General features: G+C 53.1%; 1 protein-coding gene across 3 annotated transcripts in view; it reads left to right on the top strand.

Moving 5' to 3' along the window:
• Positions 1-10,527, top strand: part of HIC2 (HIC ZBTB transcriptional repressor 2) — a 29,092-nt gene extending 18,565 nt beyond the window's left edge. For all 3 annotated transcript variants that reach the window (XM_074321276.2, XM_074321275.2, XM_074321277.2), the window contains exons 2-3: positions 2,160-2,258; positions 3,874-10,527. In XM_074321276.2, the coding sequence (XP_074177377.2) occupies positions 2,233-2,258; positions 3,874-5,698 (1,851 nt within the window). In that variant the 5' untranslated portion in view covers positions 2,160-2,232 and the 3' untranslated portion in view covers positions 5,699-10,527. The remainder of the gene's footprint in view (positions 1-2,159; positions 2,259-3,873) is intronic.
• Positions 10,528-21,866: the final 11,339 nt, after the last annotated feature.

Raw genomic sequence — 21,866 nt, 5'->3', positions numbered from 1 at the left:
ACCCACCCACCCACCCGGGAAGGGCCAAGTCTCAACCTTAGAGAAATACCCGACTGTCCCACTGCCCCAGATCCTGGGTTTCCTGGAGCCCGTGCTGCAGACGGGCAGCACCCTCAGCTGGGCGTGGGATCACGGGTGCTGATAGGCACACTGCCTGGGCCTGTTGCCAGGGGGCCGCTGGGTGCCAGGCAGTATCCTCGTTCCAGCCTGTGGTGGGTTCCTGCCAGGGCTGGGTACCAGCCCCTGTACTCAGTGGGGCATTGTGCTGCCAGCTTGCTGGACCAGCCCCCACAGCCATGCTTCTCCTTACCTGGCACCCTCCCCCCCAACCCAGGCCGTGGCCTCTCCCGGGTAGGTGCTTGCTCTTCCCACACCGGACGGTGAGTGGGAGGGCAGAGGTCCCTGGCTGTCATCGTTTCACTGAGAAGAGCAGTGCTTCATAGGGATTCTGGCCCTGCCTCAGGGGGCATCACCTCCCCTGTGGTAAGGTTACCCTGTCGCTTACAGACGCAGGGGTGACCCATACTTGGCCTGGCCTGGGGTAGATAGGTGGTAGGCAGGGCAGCACCGAACCGGCTGTGAACTCCCGCAGGCAGCTTTGCTGAGGCCCTACCTAGTGAAGGGTGCACCCTGTCCTGCTGAGTGTCCCTGTGGGAGGTCAGGCTCAAGAGGAGTCACGTGTGACCCGGCCTGGGAGACTTTGGTCAGTCACTCGGCCGGGCAGTCCACAGGCGAGTGAAATGGTTGTCGGGCTGAGCAGGAGGCCCCTGTCCTGTTCTGCCACCCACTCCCTGCACGAGTCTAGTAGTTGCTGGCCTCATCTCTGACAAGAGCAAGTCACCCCTAGTTACAGGCTCTGGCACGTGCTGAGGCAGAGGCCACTGGGCAGATGCTGTGCCCATGCAGGGCTTGGGTTGTCCTGAGGTCCAGAGAGGCAGGGTGGCACAGGGCTGTGTGACAGGCGTCTTGTCAGCTGTGGCTTCCTGTCTGTTCTTACTGGCCGATCACCAGTGTTAGAGTGGTCTTTGCTCTCCTTCCCAAGTCTGGCCTTGGCTCTATCCTGATGGCTGTCTCTGGCCTCACCTGGTAGGGAAGTCTGGACTGTCCACACAGGTGAGGGGCCCAGACCTCGTTAAATGTGGACCCTCTTAGGCCGTTGGACCTACAGAGTTGGTTCTGCTGCCCTCTGGGCCATCAGTGGGATCCTGGACCAACTGTGCCCCCTCCTGCCTGGGTCACCTCTATGAGAGGGGAGTTGTGCTAGGGGCCAGAGAGACAGCTGGCAGGCTGGAGCTGAGGCCTCCCAGCCACCCCGCACCCCGGGTCTGGTCACATTCCTGAGGGACCTGCTGAGCCTCCCTGGCCCTGGGGGTGGGGGAAGGGCAGTCAGGGATGGGCTCCAGGCTGCTGCAGGCCTCCTCCCCCACCCTGGCTCCATTCCAAGGGAGCCAAGGCCTGCCTGAGAGGGGTTTGAAGAGCCAGAACCTCAGGAACCCCTCCCGTGGGACCTGAAACCAGGGGTGGTGGGGGGGCTGAGGGAGCCCACCCGCATCTGGTAGCAGCTGCCAGCTGCTTTGGCAGGCTGGTATTGAAAGGCGAGCTTGCAAAAACTCCTGTGAGGGGAGGCCATGTGGTCAGGCTGGGCTGGGCAGGAGGGGGCTGGGCCCTCTGGGCAGGGAGGGGGCAAGAGCAGATCTGGAAGGGAAGGAGACCAGAGAGCCAGAAGCGGTTGAGACTGGTTCTTATAAATAGCCCATTGCACCAGTGCCTCCAATTTTGACCTTTTGTTATGTAAATGTGGCCAGTCTAGGAAGGGCCTTGTCCAGGCCGCTGACCACTATACTTGCCAGGAATTGTGTGCCTGCCCCCAGCTCCCCAGGCACAGGTGGCCCTTGGAGTACCCTGCCTCTCCTGGGTGGGAGAAGGGTGCAGCACCTCTGAGCTTTCTAGACCTGCCACCTTCCCTGCCACTCGGCCCGGTGGCAGAGCACTATGACCACTGTCTCCTGCCTGATTGGCTGCCCTTGGCGTCCCAGCCAGAGAGACCCCCCAGACCTACTGGGGGCAAGGGCTCCAGGGCTACCAGCCACCTTTTTCACTGTCCCTCCCTTTCTAAATGATGGATAATTGGGTGACCATGTCCATTTTCTCCTCCCCAGGTGACCAGGCATTGATGCACCCCCAAGGGAGGCCACGTGCTCAAGGAGGCCACCCCCGCTGGCTGCTGCTCACATGGTTTCTGGGCCCCTGGCACTCCGGTAGGCTGAGGACGGGGAGCTGGCAGGGCCAGGGGAGGGGTGAGGGAGGCCTGGGGGAGGGAGGACGTCCACCTGCTCCTCCTGCTGGGGGCTTTCTGGGTGGCCCACACAGCCCTGCAGCTCTCAGCTGCATGTGGCCTGCAGTCCTTTGTGTGCACCCAGCTGGGCAGCGTGGAGGGGCGGCTGCGGCCTGCCGCTCTTGGCCTGGGGAGGATGAGACCTCCTGTCCTCAACTGTCCCTTTGTCGGGCTCAGAGCACCAGGCGTTCTGGGTGCTGGTGGAGGTAACATTGCATTTCCCTGTCCTGCCTGGCTGATGGGGGCAAGGTTGGTTCCCACAGGACCTGGGCCTCTGCACCCGACTGAGCAGCCTTACAGGGCCAAGCAGCTGTTTGCTGCCTCCTGCTGTCAGGCCCTGGGTGCCGCCTGATACCCATGTGTGTTCAGGGTGAGCTCCAAAGCCTTTGGGGTGCCAGTGATTGCTAGGGTGATTGTAAACAAGGGCAGGTAGCGGGTAAGGGGGAACATTTGTGTCACAGGGAGACAGGTGTATGCGATCCCTCTAGGCTCTGCCCCAAGGGAGGCAGGGCTGGGCTCCCTACTAGGAGCCGGAAGTCCCAGGTGGGGTGAGGCTCAAAGCACTCAATTACTTTCAGAGATGGGGCCCTGAGCAGGAGGTGCAGGTACCTTCTTCAGGGTACCTTCTCTGTGGTACACAGTTGCCTGTGGGAGGGTGGGCGCATGGTGACGCACTGCCGCACAGCCAGTGCAGAGTTTTTTAGGAGGCCAGAGGCCTCTGCATGTTTATTACTTGATGACATCAGTGTCTGTGCCAGTCTGGCGAGGCCAGGTGGTCATTCCCAGGCCCAGACTGCGCTGCCCTGCCCAGCAAGGACCCTGGGCCCAAGCAGTGCCAGGGGCTTGGCCCAGCCACCTCTTCTGCTTAGCACTCAGAGGACCAGACTAGGAAGTGTTCCGTGCCTCCCGGGGTGGGGGGTGGGGGCAGGCACTGGTGAGGGAAGGCGTGTGGGCTTGGGAGGTGGTCACGTGACATAAGCAAATCTGAAGGCTTGGGAAGCCTCTCGGGTTGGTTGAGAGGCACCCAGTATGGAGCGGGGGTCACAGACCAGAACTCCGTACTTGATTTGGCCCATGTGGTATTTAGGGGAAAGGACCTTGATTCAGCATTGGTCTTCAAAGCTGGGACGCTGCATGCTTACAGAAGTCAGCCCACCCGAGGCTCCTGCTCCCAGCACCTCAGGCCTCTGCTGGTCATTTTTGGGTCCCCTGTGGACTCCCTTTAGCGTGGAGGTGGTACCTGGGCTGTGGAGCCCAGTTCAGTCCCAGTTTCTCTACTTGGCACTGAGTGACTTTCATTGTCCTGCTTCTGTTTTCTCATTGGTGCAAATGGGGCCAGCGCCGTTGTCCCTTGTTGGGCAGCGTGAGTCCTTGGTGGGCAGTGGGAGTTCTCTCCCCAGCTCCTGTGCCCAGGGAGGCGGACAGTGGCTAGGTCAGCATGGAGGCTCCTCTGAGTGTCACTGTGGGCCACCTTGGCTTTGGGCTCTTGCCCAAGGGTCCCGGTCAGCTAATGTGCGTATGCCTGTTCTTGCCCCCAGGTGGTACACGTGGGCAGGGCGTGGGGACATGGGGCCCGACATGGAGCTGCCCAGCCACTCCAAACAGCTCCTGCTGCAGCTAAACCAGCAGAGGACAAAGGGCTTCCTGTGTGACGTCATCATCATGGTAGAGAACTCCATCTTCCGGGCCCACAAGAATGTCCTGGCCGCCAGCAGCATCTACTTCAAGTCCCTGGTCCTGCACGACAACCTCATCAACCTGGACACGGACATGGTCAGCTCCACGGTGTTCCAGCAGATCCTGGACTTCATCTACACGGGCAAACTGCTGCCCAGTGACCAGCCCGCCGAGCCCAACTTCAGCACCCTCCTCACCGCCGCCAGCTACCTCCAGCTGCCCGAGTTGGCAGCCCTCTGCCGCCGCAAGCTCAAGCGAGCCGGCAAGCCCTTTGGCTCTGGACGGGTGGGGGCTGCCGGCATGGGGCGACCCCCTCGCAGCCAGCGGCTCTCCACAGCCTCTGTCATCCAGGCTCGATATCCAGGGCTCATGGATGGGCGTAAGGGGGCCCACACCCCGCAGGAGCTCCCCCAGGCCAAAGGCTCAGATGATGAGCTCTTCCTCGGCGGCTCCAACCAGGAAAGTGTGCACAGCCTGAGCCGGGCCGTGTGTCCAGCCAGTGCGGAGGCTGGCCTGGGCAGCTGCAGTACCAATGGGAGCAGTGGGGGCTGTGAGCAGGAGCTGGGCCTGGACCTGTCCAAAAAGAGCCCCCCTCTGCCCCCCGCCACGCCCGGTCCCCCCCTCACCCCCGAAGACCCAGCCCAGATGAGCGACAGTCAGCACGGCTCACCCCTCTCAGCCTCTGCCCCTCCGATTGCCAACAGTGCCTCTTACACTGAGCTGGGGGGCACCCCCAGTGAGCCCATGGATCTGGACGGGGCTGAGGACAACCACCTGAGCCTGCTGGAGGGGCCCGGGGGGCAGCTCCGGAAGAGCCTCCGGCATTCGGCCCGCAAGAAGGAGTGGAGCAAGAAGGAGCCCATGGCAGCTTCCCCCTTTGAGCGGAGAGAATCGGGGCCCAAGGGTCCCTGCCCAGGGGAAGAGAGTGAGGGGCTCGGGGACAGGGTTCCTAATGGCATCTTGGCCAACAGTGTGGCAGGGGGCGGGCCCAGTGGGCCCTACGCAGAGCCCCCGTACCCCTGTAAGGATGAGGAGGAAAACGGCAAGGATGGGAGCGAGGACAGCGGGCAGAGCGGGAGCGAGGGAGGCAGTGGCCACGCCAGCTCCCACTACATGTACCGGCAGGAGGGCTACGAGACGGTGTCCTACGGGGACAACCTGTACGTGTGCATCCCCTGCGCCAAAGGCTTCCCCAGCTCCGAGCAGCTCAACGCCCATGTGGAGACCCACACGGAGGAGGAGCTTTTCATCAAGGAGGAGGGTGCCTACGAGACGGGCAGTGGGGGCGCCGAGGAGGAGGCGGAGGACCTGTCAGCACCGAGCGCCGCCTACGCAGCTGAGCCCCGGCCCTTCAAGTGCTCAGTGTGCGACAAGACCTACAAGGACCCGGCCACCCTGCGGCAGCATGAGAAGACGCACTGGCTGACACGGCCCTTCCCCTGCAACATCTGCGGCAAGATGTTCACGCAGCGCGGCACCATGACACGCCACATGCGCAGCCACCTGGGCCTGAAGCCCTTTGCCTGCGATGAGTGTGGCATGCGCTTCACCCGCCAGTACCGTCTGACCGAGCACATGCGCGTGCACTCAGGTGAGAAGCCCTACGAGTGCCAGCTCTGCGGGGGCAAGTTCACGCAGCAGCGCAACCTCCTCAGCCACCTGCGCATGCACACCTCCCCCTCCTAGAAGCCAAAGACCTTCTCCGGCCTTCGGGCGCCCTCTGCAGACTCGCTGCCCTCGGGAACAATAGAAGGAAGAAACAAGGAGGCTGAGCGGCCGGCCGACCGGACCCCAGGTCCAGCGGGGGTGGCTCCTGGCGGCACGTCCGGCCAGCCCCCCCACCCAGAGCTTTAATCCACAGTCTGTACCAAGGGAAGAGAGCGGAAGGAGGCCGGGTCCCGAGCCCCGCAGGTGTCTTGTGGGTGTGCCGTCTACCTCCAGATCCCGTCCAGGCCCCCAGCTGCCTGCCAGGGCTGCTGCAGGGCCTGTGGGAATGGGTCACCGGGTTCGCAGGGACTCGGCCTTTTTCCCGCAGGTTGGGGCAGGGCAAGTAGGGACGTCTACCCACACCGGGAGGATCAGGGCTGCCTGTGGACAGGGGCAGCGTCCTGTGCACACGATGCTAGTCTGTGTGCGGCCTACCACGGCTCTGTGGGGAGCGTGCTGGGTGGGAGGGGATGGAGCCCTCCCTCCTCGAGCCAGGGGGGCCCCCACCGCCTACCTCTCCACAACTAAAGAGCCCTCTGGGCCTGTGTTGCTATTATTCCTACTGATCTGTTCCTTTTTTCCTTATGGATTTTGTTTTTTAAACCAAAACCAACAAGAGTTTATTTTCCTCCCGGCCCCTTGGGGCTGAGCCTGGGTCTGCAGACTGAATGTATGGGGCAGCTGCCCCTCCCGCCCCCCCGCCCCGGCTGCAGGCCGCGGGGCGCCCACCCCTCCAGGCCCCAGAAGCCCTTCTTGGCCAAAGGCTTCCCTGGGCCCCGAGCCCCGCCTCGGCTGCCTCAGGAGAGAGAGTGCTTTTCCTATAGTTTCCGAGGAATCTTCTTTGTTTAGAGGTACTTGTTTTTTTATTAAGAAAAAAACCAGTGTAACGTTTATGTGAATGTTTGAACTGGAAGGTCTGGGGTTCGCGGGGGGTGGGGGCGGGGGGGAGGCTGGACTGGGTGCCAGGGCCGTCGGTACTCTTGTTTTTCTTTTCTTTGTGTGTGTGGTGTGCGCGGTGCGTGTGGACAGATGTTGCGCTTTCCTTCTTCCTTACCTGTCAAGGTGGAGAGACTTCTGACCTTTTGCTACCTCTTGAATTCACGAGAACAGTAAGTTGGTGACTGGCAGTTGAGGCCGTGACACTTTTGTTTTCCTCCCGTTAGTGCGCACAGGAAGATGTGTGTTCCAGTGAGCCAGGCTTGGGCTGACCCGGCGGCCCTCCTGGGCTTGGCTGAGACCCAGGGCCCCACCACCCACACTCTCAGTGGGGTCCTGCAGGCTCGCCTGGGGGTTTTCTCCTGAGCACAGGGTTAGCCATGGCCACCCTGAAGGTGTTTTGAGTTTGCTACTGAGCTCCAGGAAGCCCGCATAACTCCATTCTGGGCCCGGGGAAGAGTGTGAGTAGTCCAGCCCCATGGGAGCTCCCATTGTGGGGCCGGGCGCTGGCAACACCCTCTGGGCAACCGGGGAAACAGGAGCAAGCTCCTTGTAGCTCCCTGCCAGGGCCAGGATGAGGCGGAAGTGAGCCCCCACCAACCTGTCCCCTGGGCCTGCAAGAGCTTGAGCTTGGGAAAGCAGCATCCCGCCTAGCAGTGCAGAGGTGTGGGGAGGGGCTGTCTAAGGTGGTACGGCCTGGGGCGCAGGGACGGGACTGCCCTGCTGGGCATCACTTGAGGCACTCCTGGCCCACAGCCACTCTGCTGCGTGGTTGGCTGCCTCCCATTGGCTCAGCCCTGTCTGGGGTTCCATCCCTCGCCCCTCACCTTGAGCTTTCTCTGCCAGTCTCAGACACATCCATGGGCCCAGAACCCACTTGAAACGCCAGACCAGGTTGCCACAGGTGGCTCCACTGTCCTCGGCCACAGGAGCCACGGGGCTGGGTCAACGGCTTTATCTTCTTCGTTTTTCTTCATGCTTTACTTCTTTTTTTCTTTCTACTTTAAGTTCAGACCAAAAAATTCCAGAGTCATCCCCCACCCCACCCCTCCAGAGACCCTCCAACGAAAAACAGAGCCTGAGTTCAGGGACCCGAGTGGTGAATGGTGTGTTTTGGGAGTGAGGGCTCCTGGCTGAGCCCTCTGTGCAGTGCCCCCAGCCCTGAGCCGGCTCCTTGTCCCTTTGGCTGGGAAACGGAGGACTGGACCCAGGGTTTCTTGTTCCAGCAGGTCAGTGAGGGCAGGGCCCATCCCAGGCCCCTCTGCTCTCCCAACCCCACCCCACTCCATCAGCACTTAAGCCACACGACACAAAGTCTGTACTGCACGGGGGGTGTACACACGCCCAGCCTGTGTGTGGCCTCCCGGGCCATGGGCAGCCACAAACGTGAGGTGACTTGTGAAAGGAGGTGATTCATTTGCAGAGTTTCAGGGACTGGGCGCAAAGGCCCCTCAACTCAACGATGTTCGTGCGACATAGTATTGTACCCACCTGAGTATTGTATTGAGCCTTTTCTGTATTTTAACAAGAAAGCAAAACACTAGTTTCCTATTTAAAATTTTAAGGGTTTGTGGGGCGGGACGGGATTGACACAACACTTGGTTTTGTTTTCTTTTTCCTTTGATTTCATGTGGAGTGTGTGCTTTTGAGAGTGTGCATGGAGATGTGATAAGAGCCTCACAAGGAAATTAGGCCGTTGGAGGCCCAGGGCGGCTTACAGTTCTCTGCTTTAGTCACTTAATTCCTGAATGTTTCGGAGAAACAGGAAACAAAATAGCAGATACCATGTAGGAAAGGATAAACGACAACAAAAAAAAAAAACAAAAAAAAAAAGAAAAAGAAAAAGAAAAGAAAGAAAAAAAAAGCTCATACCCAAATTCACAAAACCTATTTTTTAAACCAAAGCACATTTTGAATGAGTATGGAACCTCAACGGGCTCAGAAAAAAAAAAGATACTAATATATTTATCTCATTGTTTACATAAACTTTTACAGTTTCAGACCTCAGCAGCTGTAAGGCCAGTCCCAGTGAGTCCCCACCTTCCTCTGAAGGCCCTTCCACGCCGGTCCTGGAACAGCTCGCGGGCAGAGGGGCAGGTGTGGGCCCCCTGGATTCACCTGAGCCCTCCCCAGCCCCGGGCCTCCCCAAGCCCAGCTGGCACCAAAGAGCTTGGGCCAGTGCTGACTGGCCCCCAGGCCTCCTGGCCATCCTGGCCAGCTGGCACAGCAGGAGGTGGCCGTCGGCTCTGGCCACTGGACCCAAGTCTGGGCTTGGGCCCCGGGATAGAGGCGAGCCCCAGCCCCTCCACTCCTCCATCCCCCACCCCCCTGCTGCTCTGCCTGCGACCCTGGGGTGGGTTGATGTGAGGGTCCTTCTCAAGCCAAAAAGCCAGGACCTTTGCACCTCCATTGACTCTGGCTGGTCCCCACCCCTGGGGGACACCCCTCCCCACACCTGCTGGCAGCAGGAGGGGCTCACTGGGCTGGTCCTTACCAACACAGATGGTGCAAACACTCTGAACAGTGTTGTTTTTGTATCAATATGTTTGTGCAGTGATGAATGTATTTATTTCTCAGACTGGGGGCAAGCGCGTGGCAGGCCGGGCTCTGCCATGGCATGCTCCCACCAGACCGAGCCGCCACAAGGGCTCATCCAGGATTGCAAAAAAGGCAAAAAAGAAAAGATGAACCTTTAAGCAAATAAGAATCTCAGAGACTCGCAGCATAGCCATACACCTCAGCCTGTGAAATGAACAATCTGGACCCAGACTTTCAGAACCTCACGCAGCCATGTGTGTGTTTCCTGTTCGTCACCACTGGGGGGCACTGGGCTGTCCCCTGCCCCCACCCCGTCAGTATTCACTGGACTTGGCCGAGTGCAGGAGTGTGATCCGGGTTGGTTGGCTGGGTGGGCAGACGCCCAGCCGCCCTCCCCGGTGGCCGTCCTGAGTTGGGGTGAGGCCTCGGCAGCCATGAGGGCAGGGCTCAGGGAAGAGGTGCCTGTATCCGTCCTGTCCCCTAGGCTTGTGGGACGAAAGCAGAGGTTCTAGGCCTTAGGAGAACAAACGGGATCCCCTCCTTGCCATGCCCCCTGAAGGGACCAAGGCCCTAGCTCTAACCCAGAGTCACGTTGGGGCAGATATTATTGAACCTGTGAATCCGATGCCAGGAGTGGGGATGGAGGGACCTAACCAGAGCCTCAGTTTGACATTCCAAATTTGGGGGTGGGTATGTGCTGTGGGAATTGAGGCTGCCCAGGACCCCCCAGCTTCAGTCACCCCACTTTAATTTTCTACCGGGAACCCCTCCCCCTACCTCACCTTGCTATTTATTGCTGTAATTTATTGACCTCAAAAATGCTGCATAACAGACCTCATTTGGGGCAGGGAGGATCCCCAGGGCTCCCCCCCCTCCACTTGGCGGGGCCCTGTGGGGCCAGGTGCTGAGGGGAGCCTCTCTGTATCCCACCTATCACTTGCTTTCCCCCTCCCCCCTTGGGGGACCCCAGGTTGGGCTCTGGCCCATTCATAAATACCTCAAGGGGGAGAGGGAGGGATGGTTATAGCTGTTTTGTTTAATCAGAATTGGAAGAGGGATCATGTCCTACTTTATGCCCTTCCCAAAAAGGGGGAGGGACACCGTGATCACACTCCTGTACTGGCCACCGCTGCTGTCAGTCATTACATTGAGTTCACGTCCCTCGAGAGTTTGGATAAATTCAGGTCAGAGCTGCAAGTATGCAGCCTTCAAGTGTCATAGAAAAGCAATTCACCGACGACTGATCTCTCCATTCAGAAGCGTGCAGTCTTAATGTACAGTGATGAGAAACTGTTATTTTATGATCTTTTCATTAAAAGCTTGATTGAAAACTATCCTTCATGAATCCTGTGCTTTGTGGCTGTTCTCTCTTGTTAAATAACAGACAGCTTTCTCTGTCCAGTGCTTCTAAGACCCAGGAGGGTCTGAGCTGGATGGGCATCTGCCCAGCACCATCCTAAGGGCGGGTTTCTGATGGGCTGGACCTCACTTGGTAGTGTATGTCCATCCCGGGGTTGAGCACTGGTCCAGGGAACTGGCACTCGGGCTGGCGTCCTGTTGGGCAGTGTTGGCCTCCGTTGGCTGAAGCAGTGTAGAAGCAGTGAATATGTAGATAGGGGTGTGGACCTGGTGGTCTGGATGAGGGGACATCTGTCCCATGCCCGGGACCACCTGTTTGAGTAGCAGATTCGGTCTGGGGCTTGGTGGGGACTCTCATGTCCAGTCCTTGCTGCTTCCTGCTTGGCTTTGGGGTTGAGGAAAAGGAGGATAATTTTAGTCTCCTGGGGCAGGGACAATAGATCCGGTCCCCTGGGGGACTGTCTCTCCCAGACACCAGGGTGGGAATCCCAGGATGAGTGAAAATGCTGGAGGAGGATCAGAGATGGGGCCAGGAGGGCCGTTAACTAGCTTAGGCCCTGACACGAGACTTCAGGCTTCCAAGTGGCTCCAGGACAGCAGTGGAGGAGGCTGGCACCCCAGACCTCCTAGAACATGGGTGTTCATGCTCTACGTAGTGGTAAGTGCCATTCAGTTGTTTTAAAATGATTTTTGCTTTGCCAAAGCAATACCTACACATAGCTTAAATAATCAAATGGTTCATAAAAAGGCTTAAGACAACAAATAGTCTTTGTCCCCCCAACCCAATCATACATTATACATGCAACCACTTTGAATCCTTGTAGCATTTTCTTCTGCATGTATCTCCACATTTCTAAACACTAGCCTTAACACTCCGGTCTTAATTCATTCTTTTTAGAGTGTGGACTTATAGATGAGGATTTTAGTTTTAGTTCATTTATACCCGCTTCCCCTTATGTTCCTTAGATAGTTTAGTTTAATCTAGAGGTTGGGAAACTTTCTATAAAGGAGCCAATAGTAAATATTTTAGATTTTGTGGGCATGCAGTCTCTGGTGACTACTCAGCTCTGCTGTCACACTGCAAAAGCAGCCATCACCAGTCTAAGCAGACGGGCACAGCTGTGTTCCATTTAACTTCATATAAAAGCTGGTGCAGCGTGCAGTTTGCCAATCCATACTCATTATCACTCTAACTGTTTACTTCTGAGCCAAGTGGTGTACTGGGTTATTTCTGTACAATTATTTTTCTTGAGGTTAATTTTTTTTCAATAGCTCAGTTTGACTTGAGTTTGCATCTTCCTTCACCCTTTAACTCAAATGCCTCCCAGTACAGTTTTCCACAGAATCGGATATTATCTGTTCTGCAGGTTTTTTTCTCCCCCCCAGGGGACATCCTTCTGGAGCCTGCTTTTGTCTGGTACAGATTGGGCTGAGGTTCTCCTGCCATTTTGTCCTGCGTTGGAAGCCCTGCTTTCTGGACCCCATGCATTCTCTAGGTACATGCTTGTTTTGGTAGCATGTAACTCCAGTACCATCCTGAGAAAGAACACATAGGAAGTAGATTTTTTGAGACTTTGAATGTTGAAAACGCTTTTAAACCTCACAGAATTGGTAGTTTGGCTGGTTATAGAATTGAAGGTTGGGTATCATTTTCCTGCGGAAATTTAAAGGTGTTACTCTATTGGTGTAACTCTACCTTCCAATGTGATGAAAAATCCTGTTCCCTTTATATGTGACCTTGCTTCCTCTCTGGAAGCTTTTAGTGTCTTGTGTCTTAAACAGTTTGTCCATTCATTTGGGCTGCACACTTGATGGGTTGGTTTCATTCTGGAAATACTCCCTTCAGTAAACTCAAGTGATTTTATATATATATATATATATATATATATATATATATATATATATATATGTCAGCAATTCTTATTAATTTCCTCTTATGTTTGTTCATTGATTATTGGATTTTGTTCTCTTTTCCTGGATGTAACCTTCTCTCTAAGGAAATTTTAATTTTTTATATTTTCTTCTGTTCCTTGCATTGTATCTAGTTCTCTTTTAGATTCCCACTTTTGGTTTGTTATAATGTTAAAGGCTTTCCTCAAGTGTTGGGTGACCTTGGCAGGGTCTCATATTTAAGAACGAGTCCCTAGTAGGCTGCTTGGATGCAATCCAGTGGTCACCTAAGATCACACTTACCCTTTCATGGTGGAATGGAGGGGGTGAGACGCCGCTTGTGTGTGTACTGATCCAGCTGTGGTGCTTCTGACAGAGGACCAAGGCTAGGGCCTTATGCCAAACTGGCCTGGAGCTTCTTAGCACCAGAGCCTTGAAGAACACTCTAGAGAAGGGTGAAAGGTGAAACGAAATATTCTATTGCAGCCTGAGCTCAAGCCAGGGTGAGGGTCGGGAATAGTTCTGAGGTTAGAGTTGTAGGTGCTACTATTTCCTTTCATAAAGTGTTTTGTTTGAAACATGCCTCTTTCCAAGAGTCATTTGAGGAAGATTGTCTTCTACCTAGGAATTCTATGCAGTGGAGACTGTTTGAGCCATAGGAAAAAAGCTACTCTGTTGCCATGTGGCCGAAAATCGTGATTGAGTGTCACAGTTGCTCTGATTGCCCTGGTGTCGAAAAAAAGAAAAAAAAAAGGAGAAGAAGCTGTTTTATCTTCATGCATGAGCAAGTAGCCCCGATGCTAAATATTTCAAGAAGTGCTTCCCGCAGGCCCTTCTACAAGGACATTTGTACAGCAAAAGTAGAAGCTTTTGAATGAAGCGGCTCTTTCCCCAACCGGGTAAAAGCCAGGGCGCATCATTGAAAGGTCTCAGGTGCTGCAAAATGTTACTGTTGGTGATTCTGAAAGGCCACCTCTGCCTCTGTGGGCCTGTTAGGTAACATCTACACCCACATAACTTTCCAGAATCTGAATGAGAACGTGTAGACATGTGAGATCCAGGCCTGAGTGGCCTGAGTACCGATCCATGCCGTCCACCTAAGTAGCACAGGCCGCCAGACCAGGAACCTGCATGAACTGCACTGAAGGGGGAGGTCATTGGAAGGGGAGGTCACCGAATGGCTGGCTGGTAGAGGATGGTTGCTCAGGCTGAGACAGCATGCACAGCCTCCCTGGGCAACAGGTGGCCAAGTGCCCTAGACTAGTATGAAGGAGAGCAAGGAGTCACCTGGCTGAGTGTGGCCAGTGGGCAGGGCAGGGAGAACCAAGAATTGACTGTTGCCTGCGGGGCTGAAACTAAAGGAAGCAATGCCGCCTTCTCCCCCAGTGAGTAGAGGGGAGACTCCAGTACCGGTGAGGGGCTGTAACAGGGAGGTGGAGACCTCCTGCGTCCCTTGGGGGAGTCCTTGGTATCAGGGAACACCTCCACCTGTCCCCAGAGTGAGCCTGGCTTCAGGAGAGACCTGGAGGCCCCCCCCCCCCCCCCCCAGTAAGGTAGGCTGAAGAGCAGGTTGGATCCATCACAACTGGAGCCCTGTCTGCTAGGAAACTGCGGGCTGCGTGGGGCTATATCGGGAGGCTGTAGTTTTGGGTAGCTTTCACCTTTTTTCTCTATTACAGTGCTTTTCTTCTTTAAATTACAAACATTTATTTTTCCTACTATGAAAGCAACAAATGTTGACTAAAAAAATTTAACCCCAGATACACAAAAAGGAGCAAGTCAGAAAGTTCATCATCTGACCTTCAGAGGTGACTGCTCTGTTACAGGTAACTTAACCTTTAACAGGGGCTGTATATGAAGAAGAGCTATGATAGGGATTACATATTCCTAGGATCACAAAGGCCAAGGTCAGGAAAGGTGATTACCAAGCAGTGATTCAAGGGAAGGCTGTTCCATGTATAGGGACCAGCACAGGAAAAGTACTGAGGCATAAAACTATGTCGTTTGTTTAAAGGACTGAAATGGAGTTCACTTTTGCTGTAAACAAGATGGCAAGAGGGTAAGGTGGGCAGGGCCCAAAAACGGGGACGTTGTATGCCAGGCAAAAGAAGTTGGGATTTTGGATTTCATTCTTTAAGTTAATGGGGTCTTTTGTTGTTGTTGCTTAAAGCCACGTAACTCTTTTTATTAAATATTTGCTTATGTGGAAACACCTCCATTTTTTGATTTGTCATAGTTTACTTAAATCTTTTTCTGTTGGGCAAAAAAAGTAAGTTTCAGATCCAAAAAAAGGGGGACTACACAACAGGCACAGATTTTATAATTGTTCTTTCTTTATTCAACAGACATTTATGGATCTCCTAGCGTCATATAGATGTTCTCACAAGACTGTGCAATAAACATGAAATTACTATATTCAGCCATAAAGGGTGGAGTGGACCCTGTGCCGGGACTGACAGCGCAGCTGCCTGTGTAGGGGAGAGCCGGCTGGATGTGCGAGGACGCAGGCAGACCCGCAACTATGAGATCTGGGTGCTGGCTCAATGGAAGTTCACTTTAAAAATCTCTCAGCTTTTCTATATGTTTGAAATTTTTCATAAGTTCATAAATGACTTAAATTCTTAGTGTTCATAACTATTGAGGAAAATGCCACCTACACACACTATTTATTTAAAACCACCTATAACATCAGAAGTACCAAAACGTTAAGAAATCTCATGAGCGGTGCCTCCTTCCTGTTCTGAGCAGCCCTCCCTCGGTGGGGTGGCCTGTCAGGCCAGTGTCGCCCTGATGTACACCTGGGAAGAGCACATGGCCGAGCAGGGAGGAGACGACCTAACCCAGCCTGGTGGAGGAGGGTGGCTCCCTGAGGAGGAGATTGAACCTGAGGCTTGAAGAAAGGGCAGAAATGGGCCCCCCAAGCTGACTGGGAAGCAGGCTGGTGCTTCTGGTGGGGTCAGGGGAGCAAAGGCGCAGTGGCTTAGGAATCGTTCCCCAGTGGGCGGTGTCCTGGGTGGCTGGGGCTTGGAGGCACCAAGGCCAGGAGGGTTTCTGTTTCCATGGCTACTGGTGCTCACCCCCAGTCCTGACCTCCAGGCCACTGAGTGGCATCCTCCCCTGCCCCCACATCCCCATACACACAGACTTTCCTGGGCCAGTGAAGGGATGGGGGTAGGGGCAGGTGAGGAAGGGTCAGCAGCCCAGAGAGACCCATCCCCCCGCCCCCCGCCACGTGCATCCCCAGAAATGCCCGTCAGTTTTTCTGGCTGCAGAACAGTTTTTCTGGCTGCAGAACAGTCACTGAGGGGTGGGTCAGTGTCACTGCCCATCATGACTAGACACTGCTTCCAGCTTCTCTCCTAAACTCGGGCAAAGGCATGCATGGTCACCTGCGCTGCCACTGCCTAGTAACCTGTCATCGCTGAGCCTCAGTTTCCCCATCTGTAAAACGGGATCATGATGCCTGCCCAGTGGGGGTGGTGGGGGTCTTGGGAATGCGACAGGCAAGGGTGGGAGAGCCTGCAGGCTGGGCCTGGAGGTAGAAGTGACCACATGGCGTTGGAGACATGGCACTGTCTAACGGGACTGACCTTAGAGGTGCCCTCCAACACTGTCAGCATATTCTCGAGGAGCCACAGGAAAATGTAAAAAGAAACGCGTGAAACAAATTTTAATAGGTTTTTTTGGACCCAATCTACTGAAAATATTTCAATATGTAGTCGATATAAACATCATTTTGTTTTTTGCTTTCAGTCATTTTATTTACGGTTTGTGTTCAATGCGAACGTGAGAAGTTACTATGAATCAAAGTGTAAATACACAAACACAATATACAATCCAAAATAGATGTACAACATTCAGGTATGAAACAAAAGGGAATGTTCATTCACACACCCAGTGGCTTGAGATCTATTAGGTACATGGGTTCCTGTGTAGGTTTCTAAAGATGGGAAGAAAATGACTGGTTATCAAGACTGTGGCCGTATTAGATACTGGAACATCTAAGCATTAGTGTGTGACCATGCGAACAAAAGACTTTCAGGAAGTGTCTATGTTTAAAAAGGTTTCTGTGCATTGAGGCAGTTGTGGAAAGATTTCCTTTCCAGAATCAAGTCCACATCAGGCTAAGGATCAAGTTCTAAGAATATTGAACAATAACAGAAAGTGCTCCAAATGTGGCTATTCTGATTCATAGTTCTAAAAACATACGTAAATATATATATATCCTTTCTCTCGAGATAAGATAAAATCTATTCATTTTCCAGGTAGTTTTATGTGTCCATACTTAAGCCACATTTAAGGAAATTATCTCTCAGCTAATTTGGGATGTGTCTCCATCTTGTACATGAAACTCCAGCAGATTTAATATTGGCATTTAGTGAAGCCCGGCCCATGCTCTTCAAACCCATCAAAGCTGAGATCCCCAGCATTTTCTGTGTCAATAAAACAAGGTGTGGGATTAGCAAATTCAGTGAAGACCTGTTTTTTCCCTTATCACATTGGATGTCTAGACGCCATTTGGATTGGGTTTAGAAGATACAGAAGTACAGACGTTTCTTGCTCTGAGTCTCAGCAGTAGAGATGCAGGAGGGAGAACGAGACCATGAAGAGACTGGCTGTTGACTGCAGATCAACGCCACTTGCCTTGGTGGTGGCATTCGCTGGACTTGGGCTAGTGGAGGTATTGTGGGAGGGGTTACTTGAAGGTGTTACAGCAGTTGTTTGATTTGAATAATCAGCCCCAGTCCGAGCCTGGCCACCATCGCTCTGCCCGTGTCCGCTCCAGCGATGCACAGCGCGTCTCCCTGGATGCCTGGTGTGTGGAGAACCGCTGGCTCCAGGCAGGCGCAGGCAAGGTGGGAATATAAACATTACTGAGATGAGTGTTTTACAGTGCACCACATCTCAGTTTGGACTAGCTACTTTCTGGTGCTCAGTGGCCATCACACATCTCGAAGTGAGGCGGTGAGTGCTAGTGCTGGAGCTGGCTGACAAGCCACAGCCTACATGGTGCTGAGCTCAGTGCTCAGAGCTTTAACTGGGTGACTTCACTGGCTTCCTCAACCTCATGAGGGAGAGTTTAGTAATAGCCCCATTTTCCAGGTGGACAAACTGAAGTACAGGGTCTGAGGCCAAACCACTGCCACTGCCCCCCACCCCCACAGTTTGAGAAAGTCCCCAGGTGGAAAGGACTTCACTCCCAGACAGCCAACGAGAGGTGCCCACACCTAATCAGTGCGTCCCATGGTCCTGTCGGATCTGCCCCAGGCTCTTTCCAGTACCCCAAGTTTTCCCATCTCAGTTCCCACCGAGATCCCAGCACACATGGCCATTCCATAAAATGGGGTCTTTCTGTGACCCCGCTGTGTAAAGCTCAGACCTGATCCCCACTGCTGTTAGTGGCCTGTGCTAATCTGCCCCAACCCCTCCCCAGATGCTTTGGCCTCTGTCACCAGTGAGTCCTGGGGTGGTGGGGCCCTTCCATTGCAGGACACCGCGCATGCTGAGCACACCCTCTCTTCCCTCCGCACCCCCTGCTCCACTGCATCTGGGGAGGGAGCCACCTGGAGAACTATGACAGTGGCATGACATGTTAGTGTGTCAGGCGGCAGTAACAAACGGCCACAGACAGTGGCTTAAACAGCAAAAATATACTTCTCATGGTTCTCGAGTTCGGAAGTCCAAGATCAAGGTGTCAGCAGGGCCTTGCTCCCTCTGAAGGCTCCGGTCTGTCTCCACCCTGGTGGTTCCTTGGTGGGAGGCAGCATAGCTCCAGACTTTATCGGTTATTCTCCCTGTGTGCACCTGTGTGTCCGCTCTCCTCTTTTTATAAAGGACACCAGACACACTGGATTCAGGGCTGCCCACCGCAGTAAGATTTCCTCTTAACCAATTATGCTTGCAATAGCACTATTTCCAAATACAATCACATTTTGAGGGAATGGGGGTTAGGGCTTCAACAAACGAATTTGGGGGGGGCAGGGACACATTTCAACCCATAACACATGTATACGATTGTTATTTAGAAAATATAACTTTTTAAAAGCCTTTTCATAATAGTAACAGAAAACGCAGACTACACCAGCATAACCTTGATAAGTGTGTTAACCTTGTTTGAAAACGACAAAAGCTGAAACAAGACTTGCAGGATTGGACAGAAATGCTCTGTTCCTGGGGCAGATCACTGCGGAGTGGAAGGTGATTATTCAGGGTTCCCTTTTAATAGACTGATTTCATGTGGGGGATATTTTGCAACCACAATACAGATCTCAACAACGCACTTGAGAATTTGACAAGACAGCTCTACAGTTTATCTGGAAAATGACTGATCCTAAGTGGTTGTTTACCCCCCAGGCCCTGTGCTGATGAAGAACAGGATCTGCTCCCTGCCCTCTGGGAGGGAACAACAGCAAAAACCGAAAACAACCCCCGCCCCACCCCCGCCAAACCTGTCCTGCTGAGAGTGGCCTGTATTATAACCTGAGTCTGTGGGAATTAAATCCGTGGGGACATTGAACCAGAGCAGATGCCAGGGCTCATGTACGGACATTCAACAGGTGGAAAAAGTGAGTATCAGATGCCTGTTCTCTGGATTCAGATTGACCTGGGTTTGAATCCAGAGGTGGGGGGAGGCCCTTGGGGGACTCATGCACCTTCACGTCTCTCTGTAAACTGATGACCTAGTAAGACCTCCTTGGGGATGGAAAGATTGAAGGAGTTCACAGAATCGTGTCTGGGGAGGTAGACACTGAGAAAACACAAATCCTATCCTTACCCCCCTTCTGTCCCTGCCCCCACCTCCATCCCACCTGGGGTTCACCTTTGACCTCTAGGGGACAGATTCCAACACAAGAGATGCCACATATAAAGTTGCCCCCCCCCCCCCCCAGTGGCTTGGTCATTGCATGGTGTCATATTCATATAAGTACCGTCTAGTAACTAGTTATCCTTTGCTACATAACAGACCTCATATTGCAAACAAAACAACCCCCTCCTCCCCCAAACTCAATGGCTTAAAACAAGAGCCATTTTATTTGCTCTTAATTCACTTGGGTCTGCAACGTGGGCTGGGCTCAGCTGGGTGGTTCTGCAATCTTGCCTGGGGTCCGCAGGCACCTCAGGGCCAGCTGGGGCTGCGCGGTCTAAGGTGGCTGCCAGCCCACCAAGCTTCTTCCCATGGTTCTAAGAGGGCAAGAGAGGCTGCAAGGGCTCTGAGGCCCAGGCTCACAAGTCATTTCTGCTTCAGAGACAGGCATGAGGATGAGACCATATTCATGGGCTGGGGAAACAGGCTCCACCTCCTGGTGGAACGACTGCAGAAAATTTGTGGTCGTTTTTGCTCTACTGTAAGTAAGCCAAAGGGACTTCAGTCTTGCTTATATTTCTCAACATTAGTAAGAGGAGACCCAGCTCTTGGATCTAGTAGGTTTCCTAAGCCCCACTTGGCTTCTGTAGATTTGTCACTGTCAGAGCCCATCCTCCCAGTGACCCTCTACTGGCCCCCACGTACAGTATGCATGACCTCCTCCTCTTCATCCAAGGTCCATGCACAGCCCCCTCTACCCCCCTCCAATCCTGTTTTCCTCATCCTCACCTCCCGGACTCACCCTTGTGTATTTAGTTTATGTAAATATTATCATGGCTACATCTCATTCTACTTCCTATTTTTCACTGTCAACATTATTTTCAGGTCTCTTCATGTTGATTTAGTTGGTCTTAGCTCATTTTAAGTGCTTTACCAGATTCCTTTAGAAAGTGTTTTCACATATCACATTTCACTCTCTGACATTGGTGGAGCACTCAGGCTGTCCCCAGTGCTTTGCAAACATGGAAGAAACTTCTTCTGGGTGGATACACACAGTAGAATTATGGGTCATGGGGGTCCACCATACAATGTGACTCTTCGTACTCAATCATTCCCCTAAATGTCCCACAGATGGTGCTGTTCTCTCACATCATTGCTAATGTTTGATGTTCACCAACATCTAATGTTAGCTGCTCTGGTGGGGGGGAGTGCAGTGTCTCTGCCTGCTCTTGTTGGGCGTTAAAGGTCTCCCTTTGGGCATTGCCCCATCAGACCCTTTGCTCTTTAATGTTTAGTCTTTCTTGTGGTGGCCGCAGAATTTCCCATATATTCTAGTTACTGATCATTAGATCACAAAGATTGCAAAGATCTTTTCCCATTCTGTCACCCATTGGTAACTTTTGCCAATGATACCTTTTTGTTCTAAGTAGATTGTTTTTAAGTGAGACATAATTACGTAATTACTCTGGTAAAATGCACAAATCTTAAGTGTCTTGTCTGATGAGTTTTGACCAATGTCTACACTCAGGTACTCAACCTCCAATCAGGATAGAGAGCATTGCCATCAACAGGTATCATTCATTCATTCATTCATTCATCCATTTGAGAACATTGGGGAACAGTGTGTTTTTCCAGGGCCCATCAGCTCCAAGTCGTCCTTCAATTAGTTGTGGAGGGCGCAGCTCAGCTCCAAGTCCAGTCGCCGTTTTCAACCTTTAGCTGCAGGGGGCGCAGCCCACCATCCCATGTGGAAATCGAACCGGCAAACCTTCTTGTTGAGAGCTTGCGCTCTAACCAACTGAGCCATCTGGCCGCCCCTCCAGAAGCTCAGCGGCAGCTCACTGCCTTCAATCTAGTTATGGAGGGCGCAGTTCACTGGCCCATGTGGGAATAGAACCAGCAACGCTATGGTTCAGAGCTCGCATTCTAACCAACTGAGCCATCCGGCCGCCCCAACGTGTCTTTGATAAGCAGAAATCCCTAAATTTGATATAATCAAAATCCACCAACTTTCTCTTCACAGATTGTGCTTGCTGAGTCTTGCTTAAGAAATCTTTGTCCAAACCAAAATCTCAAATCCAATTCCTTCTCCATTTAAGTCTCTGATCCTTCCAGGGTTACTTTTTACACGGAATGGGAAGTAGAGATCTACTTTTATTTCTCTTTTTATCATGAGCTAGTTTTCCCAGCACCACTTGTCAGTGGTGATGCCTCTCCAACATCCACTTTGCCCCATACCTTCATCTTGGTTCCATTCCCATTTGCTGGTGGCTGCTTCAGGAACAAGTTGGCCCATGAGAGATGAGGGAAAAATCTACGGGAAGTTTTCTCCCCAAAAGAGACACACAAGATAGAGCAGATTGACTTGCTTTTTTAGGTCCCTCATGGTTACAAGGTGGCTGCAGCAGTTCCAGGCATCAGATGCAGACAACATCAGTAGGCAACAAAGAGAATATCCCTCCCTGTGTCTCTTTTTATAGTGAGGCAAAACTCCCAGAAATTCTCATTTGTCTTTCCCTTGAGTTTCACAGGCAGAATCCTTATTGGTTTAGACCAATCCTGCTTTATTCCTGGGGCTAGCCCAGAAGAACAAGACCCTAGGAAAGGAGTAAACTAAAG

This window comes from Rhinolophus sinicus, chromosome 9 (assembly GCF_057876585.1).
Source record: "Rhinolophus sinicus isolate RSI-liver-muscle chromosome 9, RSI-T2T, whole genome shotgun sequence".
In the NCBI taxonomy this organism is placed as follows: domain Eukaryota; kingdom Metazoa; phylum Chordata; class Mammalia; order Chiroptera; family Rhinolophidae; genus Rhinolophus; species Rhinolophus sinicus.
Note: the sequence above shows the minus strand (reverse complement) of the source record. Positions and strands in the feature narration are given on the sequence as shown.